Below are 17,967 nucleotides of genomic sequence, written 5' to 3' on the forward strand. Positions count from 1 at the left end.
CCTCCTGCCAGATAAATTTAGATAATACCTTTTGCCATTCCTTAAAACAATTCAAATTATCAATGATAGGAAGTACTTGGAACAAAAATATCACCTTAGGCAATACATTCATCTTTATCGCAGAAATTCAGCCCAACAAAGATAGTTTCAAGCTTGTCCAGATATCCAAATTTCTTTTGATATCTTTCCATAACTTTTCATAGTTGTCTTTATACAAATTCAAATTTTTTGCAATCAAACGTGTCCAGAGGAGGGCAACCAAAATGGTCAAAGGCCTGGAAACGATGCCTTATGAGGAACGGCTAAGGGAGCTGGGCATGTTTAGCCTGGAGAAGAGGAGGTTAAGGGGTGATATGATAGCCATGTTCAAATATATAAAAGGATGTCACATAGAGGAGGGAGAAAGGTTGTTTTCTGCTGCTCCAGAGAAGCGGACACGGAGCAATGGATCCAAACTACAAGAAAGAAGATTCCACCTAAACATTAGGAAGAACTTCCTGACAGTGAGAGCTGTTCGACAGTGGAATTTGCTGCCAAGGAGTGTGGTGGAGTCTCCTTCTTTGGAGGTCTTTAAGCAGAGGCTTGACAACCATATGTCAGGAGTGCTCTGATGGTGTTTCCTGCTTGGCAGGGGGTTGGACTCGATGGCCCTTGTGGTCTCTTCCAACTCTATGATTCTATGATTCTATATTTACACCCAGATATTTCACCTTTTTCACAAACTTCAGCCCTGTGGTTTCCTCTAAATTAAGTTATTCATGTATCGTTAATTTTTTTTCTAAAACTTTGGTTTTATTCTTATTCAATTTGAAACCTGCAACTTGTCTGAACTCTTGAATTATCTTCAGTGCTTGATTGCACTGATCTCAGGGTCCTGTAAAGTCAATACCAAATCATCAGCAAAGGCTTTTAACTTATATTGTTTAGTTCCCACTACTATGCCTTTAACTTCCTCATCCTTCCTTATCATGTTCAACAGCACCACTAGGACAGAAATAAAAAGCAGGGGGGAAAGTGGGCACCCTTGCCTGGTTCCCTTTTCAATCCTAATTTCTTCTGAGACCACATTGTTAATTATAATTTTTGCTTTCTGCTCAAAGTAAATTGCATTAATACCATTTAAAAAGTTTTGACCAACCCCCATATTACATAAGTTCTGCTTCATAAAGCTCCAAGAAACATTATCAAAGGCTTTCTCTGAATCAATAAACATTAACATTGCTTTAGTTTTCCTTTTTACCTCTAATCTTTCCAACACATCCACTATGTTCCTAATATTATCTTTCATATGCCTCTCAGGTAGGAAGCCTGATTGATCTTTATGTATGTGCTTATTCAAAACCTTCTTCAATCTTGTAGACAAAATATTTGCAAATATTTTATAATCCACATTCAACAAAGAAATTGGTCGGTACCGTATTTTTCGCTCTATAACACGCATCTGACCATAACACGCACGTAGTTTTTAGAGGAGGAAAACAAGAAAAAAATATTCCAAACGAAACAGTGGATGTATGATTTTTGTGGTTCATGCTGTGGCCACAGACATGTGATCTGACGGTGAGTTTGGGGTAGCCCAATGCAAAAATCCTGAGGATCCATGTGGATCCATGCTTTGTAACCACGTTTTTGTGCCATTGCGGCCCCACGAAACAGTGGGTGCATGTCTGTTTTTTGGTGCAGGCTGTAGCCATGGACATGCTATGTGATCTGATGGTAGATTTAGGGGGCTCCCAGTGCAAAAATCCTGAGGATCCATGTGGATCTGTGCTTTGAAACCACGTTTTAAGTGGGGAGGGAAGGAAAAGCACTCAAGGGACAAGGAGCACGCGTGGGGTGTTTTTCGGAAGGAGCTTTTCAGGGAGCTGAGCGGGGAGGAAAAGAGCACTGTTGCTTTAAAGGTATACTTAAGGTATTTGCCCTGTGCCTGGGGTTTTTTCCATTTAACAGTTTGCAGCCTGTTCCTTCCGCTCCTTGTTTTGAGGCAGAATAGATTTGAGCAAGTGAGGAGGACTTGGATTGCAGGAGATTCGCCATTAGCTGTGTAAAAGCGCTCCTCCTTGCAGCCTTCTACTTTGTTTGTACATGTGGCTACTGGTATCCGGTTCAGTTTGAGTGACAAGCAGCCACCAGCAGCAATAGAATGGAGAACAAAAAGGCGATAGGGGCACTAGGACCCGGACAATGCTCAAATCTATCCTGCCTGAAAACAGCTGAGAAGCGGGGGATTTGCCCATCTCCCTCATCCCGTGCCTTCCCCAGCCTTTTTTTTTACTTCCTGGTTTTTACTGCGCTCGTGGCTCAGAGCTCCAGGTTGGTTTTTTGTTTTTTTTTGCTGCTGGTTGCTTAAATTTTATCCTTCCTGATCCAAGCCCTTCTGTGCCCTGCTGTCCCTCTGCAGCCTCATTCCTCCGTTTAGAGAGCGTGCGGACCTTTGCTAGCTGAGGCTGCAGCAGCTGTTGCTGGCTACTTTAAAAGCACCTGCTGGCTTTGAACCACCTGCCTCCTCCCGGCTCGCTATGGCTCCCGTCTGTCCCTCCTCCTATGTAAGCGGCTGCTGCCCGCTTTGCTGCCATGGCTCTCCTTCCCTCCCTCCTCCCCAGCTCCTCCGTAGGTCGTAGGTCGCTTTAAAGCAAGCAAAGCGAGAGCCTCGTAGAGCGTGTAAGCGGCTCTCACTTTGCTTACTTTCAGAGAGCCCCTCCTCCTGGCTGTAAAGCAAGCAAAGCTAGAGCTGTGCAAAGCCCTGCAAGCGGCTCCCACTTTGCTTGACTGACGGCAGCCATGGCTCTGATCCAGTGCATTCGCTCCGTAACACGCACAGGCATTTTCCCTTACTTTCTAGGAGCAAAAAAGTGCATGTTATGGAGCAAAAATTACGGTAATTCTTTACTTGAGCTCTATTTGTGTCCGGTTTGGGTATCAGAGTGATGAATGCCTCTTTCCAGGACTCGGGTGCTTTGTCCCCCTTAATATTTTGTTACAAACATCCATCAAAGGTTGTATCAACCAATCCTTAAATATTTTATAATACTTGGATGTTAAGGTCCCGGTGCTTTGCCTATTTTCATTTGGGCAATTGCCCCTTCAACTTCTTGTCTTGTAATCCATTCATTTAGTAGGCTCTTTTCTGCAATCCATTTTTGTCCAGAAACTGTTCCATTTTTTTCCTTTTCTTCTTTTTCCTTTTTGTAAAGTTGCTTGTAGTACTTTTGAAAACATTTTCTAATCTCTGCTGGGTTCTCAATATTCTTACCATCCTCCATAATATTATTTATTGTACTCTCCTTCTGTCTCTTTTTCAATTGCCAAGCCAGTAATTTTCCACATTTATTTGCCAATTCAAAAGTCTTTTGTTTCATCAATTTAATTTTCCATTCAATTTTTTGGTTGACTATTTGTGAAGACTAAGATTGTAATGCCTTAATTTCCTTTTGAATCTGTTGATTTTTTGGGTTACATCTCAGTTTTTTCTCTTTCTCCTTTCATTGAGACAGAATTTTTTCCTTTTGCTCATTCTGTGCTTTCTTCCTGATAGAATTCTGTTGAATCAAAAAACCTCGCATTACCACTTTACTTGCATCCCATACGTCCCTTGCTTTAATTCCAGGATTCAAATTCAACTCAAAATAGTCCTTTAGGGTCTTCTGAGCTTTATTTACAATCAAATCATTTCTCAGTAAAGCATCATTCATCCGCCATCTAAAAGAACTCTGTAGAGACAATTTTAACTCTGTCAACACAGCATTATGATCGGAACAAGTCCTTGGGCAAATTTCAGATTTAGTCACTCTTGGAGTCAAGTCTTTAGTTAACCATATATTATCTAGGCGACTGCACAATAGATTTGCATCTGAAAAAAATGTAAAATCTTTCTCCATTGGATTCTTCAATCTCCAAATGTCTATCAGGTCAAAATTGTCCACCATCTCGAAAAACGTCTTTGGTAGCCTCCCGTCATCAGTAAGTTTTTGCCTTTGGGTTTTAAAGAAATCCCGATAACAATTTACTGAGGAAACTGAACAGAAAACTATATAATTTGAGGAGAGAGGTGTTGTCATTCTTATTTCAGGCCTTGTACATAGCAGGGAGACATTCAACTAAACATAGACAGGAAACGACACAGCCAATTGGGTGAAAATCATACCATTCCAACTGGTTGCTGAGCAACACCCCCTCCCCTCTTGTCTAGCTGACTTTAACACTTACAGGATTAACCCTTAAGTTGCACACAGAACGATCTCTGTCGTTGCAATTCCAGTGGGGTTATGTTTGAGAACAGTGCTTTGTCACTAAGAATGATAAATTACTTTTAAAATCAGTTACAAAATGTTGAGGTAGAAATGGGCTATAGAGCCATCTGTTTTTAAAAAGCAGGGATGGGCAACCTGCAGCCTCAGGCCTAAAAGCCAAAGACATCTGTGAGTGATCAGTCCCTCTCCTGGGAGGAAGAGGGAATGAGAAAGGAAAGGCAGAGAGAGAATGTGCTGCCCCCCCCCACAGACTGCCCCTGAGGCACTGGCCTTCAAACTCTTGGGTCAGCACCCACTGCCAGGACATCACAGCATGACCAAGGGCGAGTCACAGGAGCAGCACTGCCACTATGCAAGTAGATTATTTAAAAATTCAGAAATGGGTCCCCAAATGTATGTTTGGGTTGAAGCTGCGTTCCAGGTCTGCAAAGGCCACCCTAAGAGAAAAGCTTGCCCACCTCATTGTATGGTGTGCAAGGGATCAGGGTTTTCAACCAGGAATCTTCTGATCTGAGGTCAAACCCTGTGAGCTACAGAGCACTCAGGCTTTACAGCCTCTTCAAACACAGACAAGGACATCAGCTCCTCTGACTGGCAGGCGGTATCAGTGGCCAGGACTGGCAATAAATGCCAGGAGCCTGCTCTAGCTCTTTCTCACTGTTCTGCCCTCTGGAAATGAGAGAACCACAGTCTGGGCCTGAGCCTGAGCATGTGAAAGCGGAAGGTAGCCTTGTCCAAAGTCCGCTAGTACCTCAGATGTGCTGGGGTCCAGGCCTGCCAGGGGGTCCTCCCAGTCTGAGGTGGGTGACGTTTACATGCAAGCTACTAGACAGGTATGGATGAAGTGACCCTTCTTGCCCACAGAAAGGGGTGCCATGTCAATTTAAAAGTGGCAGGCAGAGTTTTTACATTTGCGCCTAACCACTCCTGATATGTGCCTTCTGTGCTGAGTCTATCCCATTAGGTATTTTTGAAATGCCTCGTAGTGGCTTCACACATTACTTTTTACAGTTACGAGGGCTCTGAAATGGAAAGCTAAATGATGTTCCTTGTTCCCATGTTTTGTAGATCATCTCCAAAGAGATTGAAGCAAACGATTGGAAGTGGAAATATGAAGGAAGCCGGCAAGAGGTTCTGGAAATGAGGTAACTCTCTCCATCCAGCCCAGGGCCCTGGTGGGAACGTAAATTGCCCCCTCTCCTGTAGTTTGATCAGTCATTTGATGAGCAAGGAGAGTGATAGCCCCCTACCTCAGCTGATGTACGTGTGTGTGTGTATAATTTTTTATTTCATAAAATTTATATACCAATTGAATGTAAAACAAACAAACAAAATACCCTGAAAACTGTTTTCAAAATAATAAACCAATAAAATTACTGGTAAAAACAGTTAAGAATAAGTATTTAAAATGTTTAAAAAAATCATTGATAAACTAAAAACATATTAGAATACATATTAACATTATCTATATTTGGGTATTTTGTCTAAACAAAAATGTTTTTCGCAGGCACCAAAAAGAGTACAGTGACATGTTCTCTTAAGTGTGTAGAAAGGCAACATCCACTTTTGTCCGCAGCTGCCCATTGGCATGCAGCCTCTGGAGGGTTGGCCAAGGGCAAGTGTGGCCCCCGAATGAAAGAAAGCCATCCCTGGCCTAGGAATTTGACCTGGGCAGGGAAGACCCCAAGTCCATCTCCACTCAGCCACAAGACTTCCTGGGTGATCATCAGCTTGTTCCTCTCAGTCCAACCTGCCTACCTTACAGGGTGGTTGTGAAGATAAAAGAGCAGGACCTTTGAATGAATGAATAGACTTTATTTGCGTAGCCGACAGGCCATAGCATCAAAGGACAAACACCGACAAAAATACATTACGAATATAGTTACCATAAAATCTTATGACCTATTAAAACCCTAGGTTGAAAGCTAACTGGGCAGAGTTAGAGGCATTCCTAGAGTCCATAGAATCTTCCCACCCTTCTACACCGATTATAATCGGGGGGGGGGGGGGGATTTCAACGCCCATATGGGAATTGATGATAACAATCTTTACAGCCAATATAATCAGATTCAGGACCCTGAAAGTCCAACTGAAGCAGGCGTTTCACGACTTTCTAAAGATAATAAATGCAACTTATCGGGGCTATGTCTAGCCCAGGTCGCAAAAAGAAGGGAGCTGATGATATTAAACGGTAGTAAGGAAGATGATCGCCCAGGGGAGTATACCCATTTTTCAAAGATGGGATAGACTATAACTCTGTGTCAAAGTTTCAAGCGGGACGTAACACCGAAAGCGACCACCTCCCACTAATTTTAGCACTCAATGGCCCATCATTTAACAAACCCACGGCTAACCTTTACTACACCCCCATCGTTAATCTGGGATCACTGGCCCCCAGAAGAATTAAATGGACCCCCATGCTCAATACAGAGCTAACTTATCTCCTCCATTCGGAAGACATGAATACCATCTACTCAGCCATTGTATCAGCTAATACCGGGGGAAAGGCCATGGACTCGTTCAACGAGTTATTAGCAAGACTAAAGACCTTCTTAAAAACTGAGATACTTAATTCTGTTACAAAGCGGGCAAAGGATCAAGAGAGATGGTTTGATTTGGAGTGTAGACAAGCAAGGAAACATCTGAGATCAACCTATCGGAATTACAGAAACACCGGAGCACCCTCGCTATTTATGGCTTACATCTATTTAAGATGAAACTACAAACAGCTATTAAAGGTAAAAAAACAAAAAGCTGAGAGATTGGCCTGGTGTAATTTAGTGAAGGCCTCGAATGAGAAAGATTCAACCTCCTTCTGGCAGGACCTTTGTGTGCACCATATTAGGAGAAAGAACAGGATACAAATGGAATAAATTTGTACATAGTTGTTTGTTTGTTTGGATGTTAACAAAAAAGCACCCAAATCAAAAAATGTGTCAGTTTTCTTTGCCTACATTTTTGGAAAGAGTTCTGGAAGCCAAACAGGTCTATGCAGTGAAATGGGTGTGCATGTAACCATTCTCAAGTTTGCATGCATCTTAAGATGCCTGCAGAAGAGAAACTTTGAGTGATGGCTGTCTGTCTGTCTTGCATAAGGATGAAATAATGTAAAAGGCATCCCACACTAGGATGAGTGGGTGGAGCTGGTTCACCAAAGCAAGAAGTGAGCAATTCTGATTCTTGTGTGCTGTTTCCTGACTTTTCTGTTTAGGAAGATTGTGGCTGAATATGAGAAGACCATTGCTCAGATGATAGGTAAGCCATGGCTTTGTGGGTAGAAGGGACAAGAAAGCTGTGCCTCACCCTCTGCAGATCATCCCCTCCAGCTAATCCAGGCCATAAATGTGCAGGAGGCATATTTTTATTTATTCATTTTATTAAATTTGTATACCGCCCTGTCTATACCCATAGATCTCAGGGCTGTTCACAAATGCAGTTTCAATGCAATGTCTCTGTGTCTGTGACTCGATGTGCCAAGTTTTCAAGTGGTAGCTTGGAGTCTGGTCAGCGCTTGGAGAAGCAGTTATAGTCAAGTCTCCGTGTAAATGCTGCAAGCATGATAAGAACATAAGAGCCAGATAGATTAGCCCAAGGCCCATCTAGTCCAGCACCCTGTTCTCACAGTGGCCAACCAGATGCCCATAATAATAAGAATTTTTTTATTTGTACCCCTCCCATCAGACTGGGTGGCCCCAGCCTCTCTGGGCGGCTTCCAGCATAATAAAAACACAGCAAACATCAAACATTAAAAACTTCTGGATACAAGGCTGCCTTCAGAGGTCTTCAGAAAGTTGTGGGGTTGTTTATCTGTTTGACATCTGATGGGAGGGCATTCCACAGGGTGGGCGCCACTACCAAGAAGGCCCTTCACCTGGTTCCCTGGCTCCGTAGAGGCAGAACAGAGCACAACAGCACTCTTTTAAAAAAATATTGGCTAATTGGTGGGAAGTAGCAGATATCAAGGACAGGATACTTCTCCATTTGGAATTGGTATCTGAAGAAGTGTGTATGCACACAAAAGCTTATACCAGAACAAACTTAGTTGGTCTATAAGGTGCTACTGGACAATTTTTATTTTTATTTTGACTACATCAGACCAACTACCTGAATTTGGAATTAAGTTAGCCTTCCCCAACCTGGTGCCCTTCAGAGGTTTTGAACACCAACCCCTCTCCATTTAGTTCAGCCTTGGCCAACCTTCAGTCACTAATGGGAGTTGTCATCCAAAACCTCTTGAGGGCGCCAGGTCAGTGAAGGGTGAACTAAACCTTTGGCAGAGCTCTTGAACACGTGAAAACCTGCCCTCCTGCGCTGCTGTTTAGCACTGTCTTCTCCGTTAGGAATCACAGCTGGGGAAGAAGGGAACGCCCAACTCCTACTTTCCAGGTAGGCTTAATGTTCTCCTTTTCATCTGAATCCACAGAGGATGAACAGAGGACAAACATGGCATCCCAGAAGAGTCTTCAGCAACTGACGATGGAGAAGGAGCAGGCTCTGTCTGACCTGAATTCTGTGGAACGGTCCCTTTCCGACCTGTTCAGGAGATATGAGAACCTGAAGGGGGTCCTGGAAGGCTTTAAGAAGGTCCTTTCTCTGCATAAAAAGGCCTTTTCTCCTCCTTACCTGAAGCTCAGAATCCCTGCCTTATCTGCTGTAGGCCAGAGGTGGGGGACCTGTGGGCTCCAGAAGTTCCTGGACCCCTAACCATTGGCCCTGCTGGCTGGGCTGATGGGAGTTTGAATGCAGCAATTTCTGAAGGGCCACAGGTACCCTGATGCAGGAGGGCGTATCTTTTTTCGGGGTGAAATTGAATTTTTGCAAATTTCTTCAGTGATGCATCTTAAAAATATGTTTCTGGGTATGATTCAAATCTGCTATTCTTTTTGTGATTGGACAATATTCAGTAAGTCTATGTCTGAGGAAGAAGCACATAATCTGCTTTTGGAAAACCAAAAAAACCCAAAGGATTTTAATTTTACCTTCTGAGAATGTCAGGAATGCCTTATTATTATTATTATTATTATTATTATTATTAACAATAATAATAATTTATAGTAAATCTGCAAGTACTTGGTAAGCATTTTTAATGATTTCTAGGCAATTTTAAACACATTTTACTTATCAAATGAAATTACCGTAAATTATATTAATGTGTTTTTCCATGTAGAATACGCCCCCGTGTATTAGACGACCCCTATTTTGGGGGACTCCAAATTAAGGAAATGGTGGGAGATTGCCCAGAGCTGTTAAACTTTTTTGGGGGGAGACACAGTTGTTTAGCTTTGGGGGGGGGGATTGCAGACAATCACTCACCCACCTGACCGCCACTGCCAATCGCATACCTCACCAAAGCCACCGTCCGATCACCAGCAGCAGCCGACAATCAGCTGCACAATTGCCATATTTTAGCAGAGGAAATAATCGCCCTCATATATTATTGCATTTATTCCCCTGTGTTAGTCAAGGATTTATGGATTAAGCCTCTTGCAAAGTCTCATATCTTTTTAAAAAAACACCTAGTTTATGAAGGTGTATTCTTTAATATTCATTATCCAAATGGGTGCATTCATTTTGATGAATATATAATCTCCATTGGAGGGCTGGATCCAGAACTGGCCCACCCTCTGTGCACCCCTTTTGACCGATAGGTGTCGGCCTCCACCAGTCTGTTTCCTGACATCACATGGCAACAGGCGATTCAGATTTTCCCCAATGGGGCAGTATCAGGAAGCCAACAATTCTGCTCCAGGTCAGATTTCAGTCCACGCTGGAGAAGAATTTAGAGGCTCATGAAGCTTGAATGCTATTTCCCTATGGACTTTAAGAAGCCTCTGAAGCACTTTCCCCAAGTTCAGCTCTGGAGAACTTTGCTAGCTTCTCCATCTTGATGCTCTGCTAGTTGGCACACTTGCATCTTTTTGTTGCTAAGCCTTTTGCATCTTCCTCTAACTTTTGTCTTCTAGAATGAGGACGCGTTGAAGAAGTGTGCTCAGGATTATCTCACTCGGGTCAAGCAAGAAGAGCAGCGGTACCAGGCCTTGAAAATCCATGCTGAAGAGAAGTTGGACAAGTAAGGAATTTTTGGCTTTCAAGGAAAGAGAGAATGGCAACACTGAACTGTGGTTAACAGAAAGCGGGAGTGAAAGCTTCCAGATTCCTCCCTGTGGGTGTGCTGGAGGAGGAGAAGGGGAAGCAAGGGAGGCCAGAGGAAGGTTCTCATGGTGTCTTGATTTAAGGGGGGATGGGGAGCAAAAGCGTCTTTGCCTGCAACAGAATATACAAGTACAAGCTCAAGTTTCAGGAATAATGATGACGATAAGCAGTTGAAGGATCAGTGGTGGCTGGTGCCCTTTGGGGAGTGATAAGATGGAAGCAAAGTGAACAACAGCTGGTGCAGCCAGAGTCAGCGACAAGCAGAGCTAGGTAATTTTAGTTTTGTCCCCATCCTCCTCCATGCTGGGTTCTACACAGGGAAACACTGAGACTTAAGGCAGAGGAGGCTCAGAAAGCAGGCAGGTGGCAGCTGTCTGAGGGCAGAGCTACCTGTTTGCAGCAATGGACCAGCCTCCACTGCCAAAGGATTGCAGCGCATCCTGAATAATATCAACAGTGGGCTGCTATATTGTGGACAGCAAATCCTGCAGTTGAAAGCCTTCATCCACAAACTGAGAGTCAGTTTTCTCTGCTAAGGACATTTTCATTACAGCCTGGCTGAGCACAATACTGTCACTCTCAAGGGCCATCCAGAAGATGAACCTTATTTGCATCTCTGTTTCTCTTGCTGTCTTCCCCCTTCAATGCAGAGCCAATGAAGAAATTGCTCAGGTGCGCAACAAGGCCAAAGCGGAGAGTGCAGCTCTTCACGCTGGGCTCCGAAAAGAACAAATGAAGGTGGAGTCTCTGGAGAGGGCCCTCCAGCAAAAGGTGAAGTAGCCTCTCTTATCTTTTTCCCGCTGCAAAGAAAAGAGGAAATTGTCTGAATCTACCACATGCTGCTTGAAATTCCTTTAACATGGACAGCAAAATGTACATTGAGTTTTCAGTATTCTCCTGATCTTGTGATATTGCTATTTTTTATTCTTCTTAATTGTTCAATGGCCTGGTTCATTTATTGTGTTTATACAATATTTCTATTGTGCTTCATTTGTCCTATATTTTTAATATTTTCTTCTGGGTTGGGGGAGCCTTATATACTGAAGGGTGGTACAATCCTGACGATGATATACAGTAATCTGTACTCCTGAATCTGTTTGGGTTAACTTGGTTATGTTGGTTGATCTCCTCAATACCAAGACCCTATTGCTATGGTCCCTAACTTGAGGCCCACCTTGGTGCCTGCAAAAGCCCTTCCTAGGTTTCTTTTTCAAATACTAAGTTTTGGGGGCTTGTTGTTCTGGAGGATGGTTTCCTTAGCTACTTCTTCTGTCAGTGTTTGATTTGGTTTGGGGGTGTGTGTAGATGTTTTGCCTGTTTTGAGGGCATTTTGTGATGCTCACAACAGTTTCTTTGGTTTCCAAATGTGGCCCAGGGCACAGAAAGGTGACCTAGTTGAAACTATTAAAATATGATTGCACAAGCATTTAAAGGAGACTCCATTGCACTACAGGTGCCTTATTGGATTTTGCAGGTTTCAACTTTTGCAAGTCTGTTTGTTTTTTTTAATGGAAATACTCTACAGCAGGGATTGGAATCCTGTGTGGAGTCCACCAGCATGTTGACTCGATCGCAGGCTCCCCATCCCTGGACTGTGGCCACTGCCTATACCAGAGCCTTCCAAACTTTTCATGTTGGTGACATACTTTTTAGACATGCATCATTTCATGACACAATAATTCAGTTTTACTAGCACTAACCCCTTGCCAGTCCCAGGAGGAGCAGCATTCACATGAAACGCACACTGAAGGCAACATGCTAATGTGTCGCAACACACAGTTTGGAAAGCTCTGGCTTATCCCATTATCCCATTCGCCAGCCCAAACCCTCTGCGTTCCCTTGCATCCAATGGTGGCAACAAGAAAGGAGATTTAAGAATGTGTCATTAGCAGCTCTTCACTTCCTACGTTTTTTGTGTTTTTCAGAACCAGGAAATTGAAGAACTGACCAAGATCTGCGATGAGCTGATTGCCAAGCTAGGAAAGGCGGACTGACCCCCTCTCTCTCATCCAGAGCAACCATGCTCTGCTACTTCCTGTTGTCTATCTGCATCTTCAAGTGAGCACCCTGCCTTATTTTCCAGAACTAATCTTCCCCCTGCTGCAGGAGAGGGAAAAGCACATGCACTTGCCTTCTGTATCAAGCAGTCTTCACCCTCAAGAGGGAATCAGAGGCCCTATTATGTGTTCATTTCCAACATTACACACCAGTCCAGGTCTCCTCCTTGGCTTCACTTCCACTGTCCACTTTTTGTAGCCCAGCTGCTATTGGTGAGGCATATGCAGTATATATATATTAGACACGCCATTTTATTTGCAAGAAGGCATTGAGAACAGCCACTCTGTTCTGCAACTAGGTGGGGCTCCAGCCCACAGAAGATGCTGCATTTGCTGCCTTGAGAGCTGGTGCCTGATGAAAAGGGACATTGCTGTGTATACCTGCCGATGGGTGATGGGGAGGGGCCAGGAGGAGGGGCCGTTTACCTAAACAGGTGCTTTGCCATATGCGGTTGCAGTGAGCATGGGGAAGGCACAAGTGAGATGTGAAGTAAGCTGCAATGGAGGGGGTGCGCAACAAGGCCAGTTTTAATGCAGCTGTTGCATGACACAGGCTGGTGTCTAGATTGCTTCCTGAGGGTGGATCACATGTAGAATTCAAATTAGGGTCTACTGGATTGTGCGAGAGCAAGTCGTTGTGAGACAGGATTGGCAATGAAAAAGGCAGTGCTTCTGGGCACCTTAAAGACTTTATAAGGTCTTGTAGATTAGAAGGTTTGTGCCACGATACATTTTCTTAAGGCTCTTGTGTGTGTTCAGGCACAGACCAACATAGGGTACCCTCCTGGAATTTCTCTTTTCAGTTAGTGCACTTTAATGCTGCGGTGGGAGGACAGTGTTCCCTCCCAGAGACAGAGAGAGAGCACATTTCCCAGAATGTACCTTGAATGCAGGGCCTCCCAAGTGAGTAACAGCTCCTAGACATTGAAGAATATGAATATATAATCTCCTCCCTGTTAATGGGATTCTAGATGCTCCTGTCATCTCTTTGGAAACTGGGTGAAAGAATGGAAGGCAAACTATGCAGCAGACAGGTGCAGTTTCTAATGCAGTTGTGCTCACTAGCAGGAACAGTTTTGGCACTGGGTTACTCCATACTACACTGTCCCAGATTGCTTTTATTTTTTAGTTGCTCATCGACCTTGTAATGGCTTCTGCAACTTAGTTCTGGTGGTGGCAGATGCAGCCTGTTCCCATACTGTAAGAAGTATATGATTCTCTCCCAAATGGTCGATGTAACGCAGGCGACCTATGTCCTGAACTCAAAATCGGGGTGGAGGGGAGGGTTCTGGTGGTGTATTTTGGAATCTGTGCTTCCATATTAGGCTGCCTTGCATCAGAAAAATCCAGACTGGATGATTCTCTTATATCTGGCTGATGACTAGTTAAATCATCCAGTTGATTTGGTTTAATTCCAGAACAGAAGCAATTTGCTAGTCTCTGGTTCCCAGCATGCCTTTCTCTCTGCCGTGAAAGCTAAACAACCCTTTGAACAAAGGAGCCTGCCTATAAACCCAGTTAGTGCTGTCTGCCAGCATACAGTTGCTGAGAACACTTGTCTGCCACAAAGTCCCCAAGATATATTAACCTGACAGTTACTTTGGTTCCCTTGTACCATCCAGCAAAGGGTCTCCAGCCCTGGGCCAGGATGCCCTGCGGCTGGGGCTGCTTTGTGTAGTGGGTGTGACTTGCTACCATCACACATTTGATATGTATGATAATTTCCCTTTTCTATGTCAGGTAAATATTTGTAAGAGTTATACTCACACAAATGAGATTATAATAATGATTACTAATATATTTTTTCCATGTCCCATTGCCTGAATAAAAATAAAGTGTTTCCAAGTTGGGAGTATTTGTTTTCCTTTTATTACTGTGCTTTGTTTTCAGTGGGGGGGGGGAGGGAGGGAGAGAGAGAGAAGTCTGTTTTGCTTCTACCCTCTTGTGACTTTCCAGTGAGACAAGGCCAAACTGGCGAGCCAATGAGACTGCGTTCACACCATACATTTAAAGCCCTGGGATGCAGCTCTAAAGAGCCATGACCTCCCCCAATGAATCCTGGGAGCTGCTGAGAGTGTAGCTAGGAGATGCCTATTCCCCTCCTGGAACTCCCGGTGAAGGGGGATTTTTAAACCTAAGCCAAGTTAACATTTTTCCTCACAACACTGTGCACTACTTCTCAGTGCTGAGGGAATGAACCAGGGGTGGGGAACTTGTGGCACTCCAGATAGTGTTGGAGTCTAAATCCCATCCTGGCCATGCTGAACTCCAACAACATCTGGTGGGCATCAAATTGGCTGACTGCTGTGAACCACCCTGAGACCTGTGGGTATAGGGTGGTACAGTGCTTTTTTCCTGGGGACGCATAGCCCTAAACATTTTGTGAATCTTTGTACTTTTGTCCATTTACTGTATATATTTTCCCCGATTTTAACTATAAGATGGTGATTTTCTTGAGTCAAAATGAGAGTACCCCCAAAGATTTTCTTATATACAGCTTCAGGTTACAGACTCCGCTAACCCAGAAATAATACCTCAGATTAAGAACTTTGTTTCAGGATGAGAACAGAACGCGGCGAGGCAGCAGCAGGAGGCCCCATTAGCTAAAGTGGTGCTTCAGGTTAAGAACAGTTTCAGGTTAAGAACAGACCTCTGGAACGAATTAAGTTCTTAACCTGAGGTACCACTGTATATAGAAAAAAAGCACTGGGGTGGTATACAAATTTTAATAACAAAATGACCTAAAGGGCCATGGGTCCTCCTCTCCTGGAATAATCCTTTCCGGAACACACATGCTGCTCCGGGGTGTGTGTGTGTGTCAGGGTTTGACTCAATGTGGCACCTTTGCTCTCCCACTAGAGCAGCATTTTCCAAACTTGGGTCTCCAGCTGTTTTTGGACTACAGTTCCCATCAGCCCTGAGAACTAGTCTTGCTAGCTAGGGAGGATGGAAGTTGTAGTCCAAAAACAGCTGGAGACCCAAGTTTGGGAAACGCTGCTCTAGAGGAAAGCCTGGTGTCCGTGTGGTGGAGCTTGGTCCTATTCACACACCAAGCAAAATACAGAGGAGCTGAGCATGTGTAATGGGTGGTTAAGTCTGGGTAGAGGAGTGCCCTTCTAAGGCACTCTGGGAGCAATGGAGACAAGTCCAAGGGTTTCCAGAAGGTAAAGGTTTTATTGAAAGAATATAATAAAGAGCAATTAAATGGTTAGCTGGAAGCAGTGGGGGTTTTTTTGGTTAAAAAAATGAGGTGCCAGTGCTCATCTCTTGATAAATATATCATATATGCTGGCATGAAACGGCTGCCAAGGGCAGCAAAAAAAAAAAAGGTGACAGTACTCCATACTGGTGAGTACTATCAGATAAAAAAGCACTTGCTGAGGAATTGTGGGATGAATTGGCTATGTGGTTGTGGCAGCACAGTTCAGCTTACATAAGGGGAAGAATGGTTAAAGTAGGAAAAGGTGGGGAACTAGGCTTAGAGGGGAGAAGAGGCGATTGTGACCCATCCTTCTGCTTCAGCTCTGCCTGCAATATGAGAAGGGGGTGATGGTCTCAGAATGCAAGATGGGCTCCAGCCAGAAGCTTATGAATATGGGGAAAAGAAGGTGGGGAGACTGGAGAACTGGGTGTTGCGTTCTACATGCAGCTCACAAAGACCATGAGAGAGAAAGGCTGGGGTGTCCAAGCAGTTATAGACTTGACTGTTGAGGAATTTACACAAGGAAGGGGATTGTCTCTCTTAGGGTGAGAGGGGCAAACAGGCTTTCCTCTGCTCCTTCCGCATATGGGCTCCTAACCTTCATGGGTGCTAAAGCAGTTATGGTTTTGTTCCAGCAGTCCTTTCACAGTGATTCATCCATGGGGCTCTTCTACCTCTGAGGCCTCCCTTAGCCAACACAATTGGTGTATTGGTGGAATTCTGGGGTTGCATACTGTTACACTTCCACAGGGGGTTCCAGGCACTTAATTTGGAGCACCTGAAGAATTGAAGATGTGGCAGAGATTGTTGCTGCTTTAAGAAATCTGGTTCATTCACCTATTTTCACCTTCCGTCTGCATGGAGAGAGTCCAGATCTTACAGCTTGGTCATTTCAAGAGGGGTTGTCCCCTACAGCAGTGCAGCACTGGAGTCCAAGGCATCTCTCTCAGCCAGCCTGCCCAGGATGGATCTCTCACTTTGTTCATAGAATCATAGAATCATAGAGTTGGAAGAGACCACAAGGGCCATCGAGTCCAACCCCCTGCCAAGCAGGAAACACCATCAGAGCACTCCTGACATATGGTTGTCAAGCTTTTGCTTAAAGACCTCCAAAGAAGGAGACTCCACCACACTCCTTGGCAGCAAATTCCACTGTCGAACAGCTCTTACTGTCAGGAAGTTCTTCCTAATGTTTAGGTGGAATCTTCTTTCTTGTAGTTTGGATCCATTGCTCCGTGTCCGCTTCTCTGGAGCAGCAGAAAACAACCTTTCTCCCTCCTCTATGTGATATCCTTTTATATATTTGAACATGGCTATCATATCACCCCTTAACCTCCTCTTCTCCAGGCTAAACATTCCCAGCTCCCTTAGCCGTTCCTCATAAGGCATCGTTTCCAGGCCTTTGACCATTTTGGTTGCCCTCCTCTGGACACGTTCCAGTTTGTCAGTGTCTCTCTTGAACTGTGGTGCCCAGAACTGGACACAGTACTCCAGGTGAGGTCTGACCAGAGCAGAATACAGTGGCACTATTACTTCCCTTGATCTAGATGCTATACTCCTATTGATGCAGCCCAGAATTGCATTGGCTTTTTTAGCTGCCGCGTCACACTGTTGGCTCATGTCAAGTTTGTGGTCAACCAAGACTCCTAGATCTTTTTCACATGTAGTGCTCTCAAGCCAGGTGTCACCCATCTTGTATTTGTGCCTCTCATTTTTTTTGCCCAAGTGCAATACTTTACATTTCTCCCTGTTAAAATTCATCTTGTTTGTTTTGGCCCAGTTCTCTAATCTGTCAAGTTCGTTTTGAAGTGTGATCCTGTCCTCTGGGGTGTTAGCCACCCCTCCCAGTTTGGTGTCATCTGCAAATTTGATCAGGATGCCCTTGAGTCCATCATCCAAGTCATTGATAAAGATGTTGAATAAGACCGGGCCCAAGACAGAACCCTGTGGCACCCCACTAATGAGCACCCTTTGGGTTCGGTCAGTCAGCCAGTTACAAATCCACTGAGTGGTAGCATAGTCAAGACCGCATTTTACCAGCTTCTTTACAAGAATATCATGGGGCACCTTGTCAAATGCCTTGCTGAAATCAAGGTAGGCTACATCCACTGTGTTCCCTTCATCTACCAGGCTTGTAATTCTGTCAAAAAACGAGATTAGGTTAGTCTGACATGACTTATTTTTCAGAAATCCATGCTGACTATTTTTTTTATATATAAATATTTATTGAAATTTTCAAAAAGGATTAAGGATTAAGGTCTTCTGGGAGATGATCTATAATGAAATTAAGAAGGTTCTTAAGTGT

General features: G+C 44.0%; 1 protein-coding gene across 4 annotated transcripts in view; it reads left to right on the top strand.

The window, feature by feature from the left end:
- Positions 1 to 14,305, top strand: part of TACC1 (transforming acidic coiled-coil containing protein 1) — an 83,143-nt gene extending 68,838 nt beyond the window's left edge. For all 4 annotated transcript variants that reach the window (XM_053366260.1, XM_053366257.1, XM_053366259.1 and 1 more), the window contains exons 8-13: positions 5,319 to 5,395; positions 7,462 to 7,505; positions 8,674 to 8,834; positions 10,214 to 10,320; positions 11,054 to 11,174; positions 12,329 to 14,305. In XM_053366260.1, the coding sequence (XP_053222235.1) occupies positions 5,319 to 5,395; positions 7,462 to 7,505; positions 8,674 to 8,834; positions 10,214 to 10,320; positions 11,054 to 11,174; positions 12,329 to 12,397 (579 nt within the window). In that variant the 3' untranslated portion in view covers positions 12,398 to 14,305. The remainder of the gene's footprint in view (positions 1 to 5,318; positions 5,396 to 7,461; positions 7,506 to 8,673; positions 8,835 to 10,213; positions 10,321 to 11,053; positions 11,175 to 12,328) is intronic.
- The last annotated feature ends 3,662 nt before the right edge of the window (positions 14,306 to 17,967 follow it).

Source organism: Podarcis raffonei, chromosome 15 (genome assembly GCF_027172205.1).
Source record: "Podarcis raffonei isolate rPodRaf1 chromosome 15, rPodRaf1.pri, whole genome shotgun sequence".
NCBI lineage: Eukaryota > Metazoa > Chordata > Lepidosauria > Squamata > Lacertidae > Podarcis > Podarcis raffonei.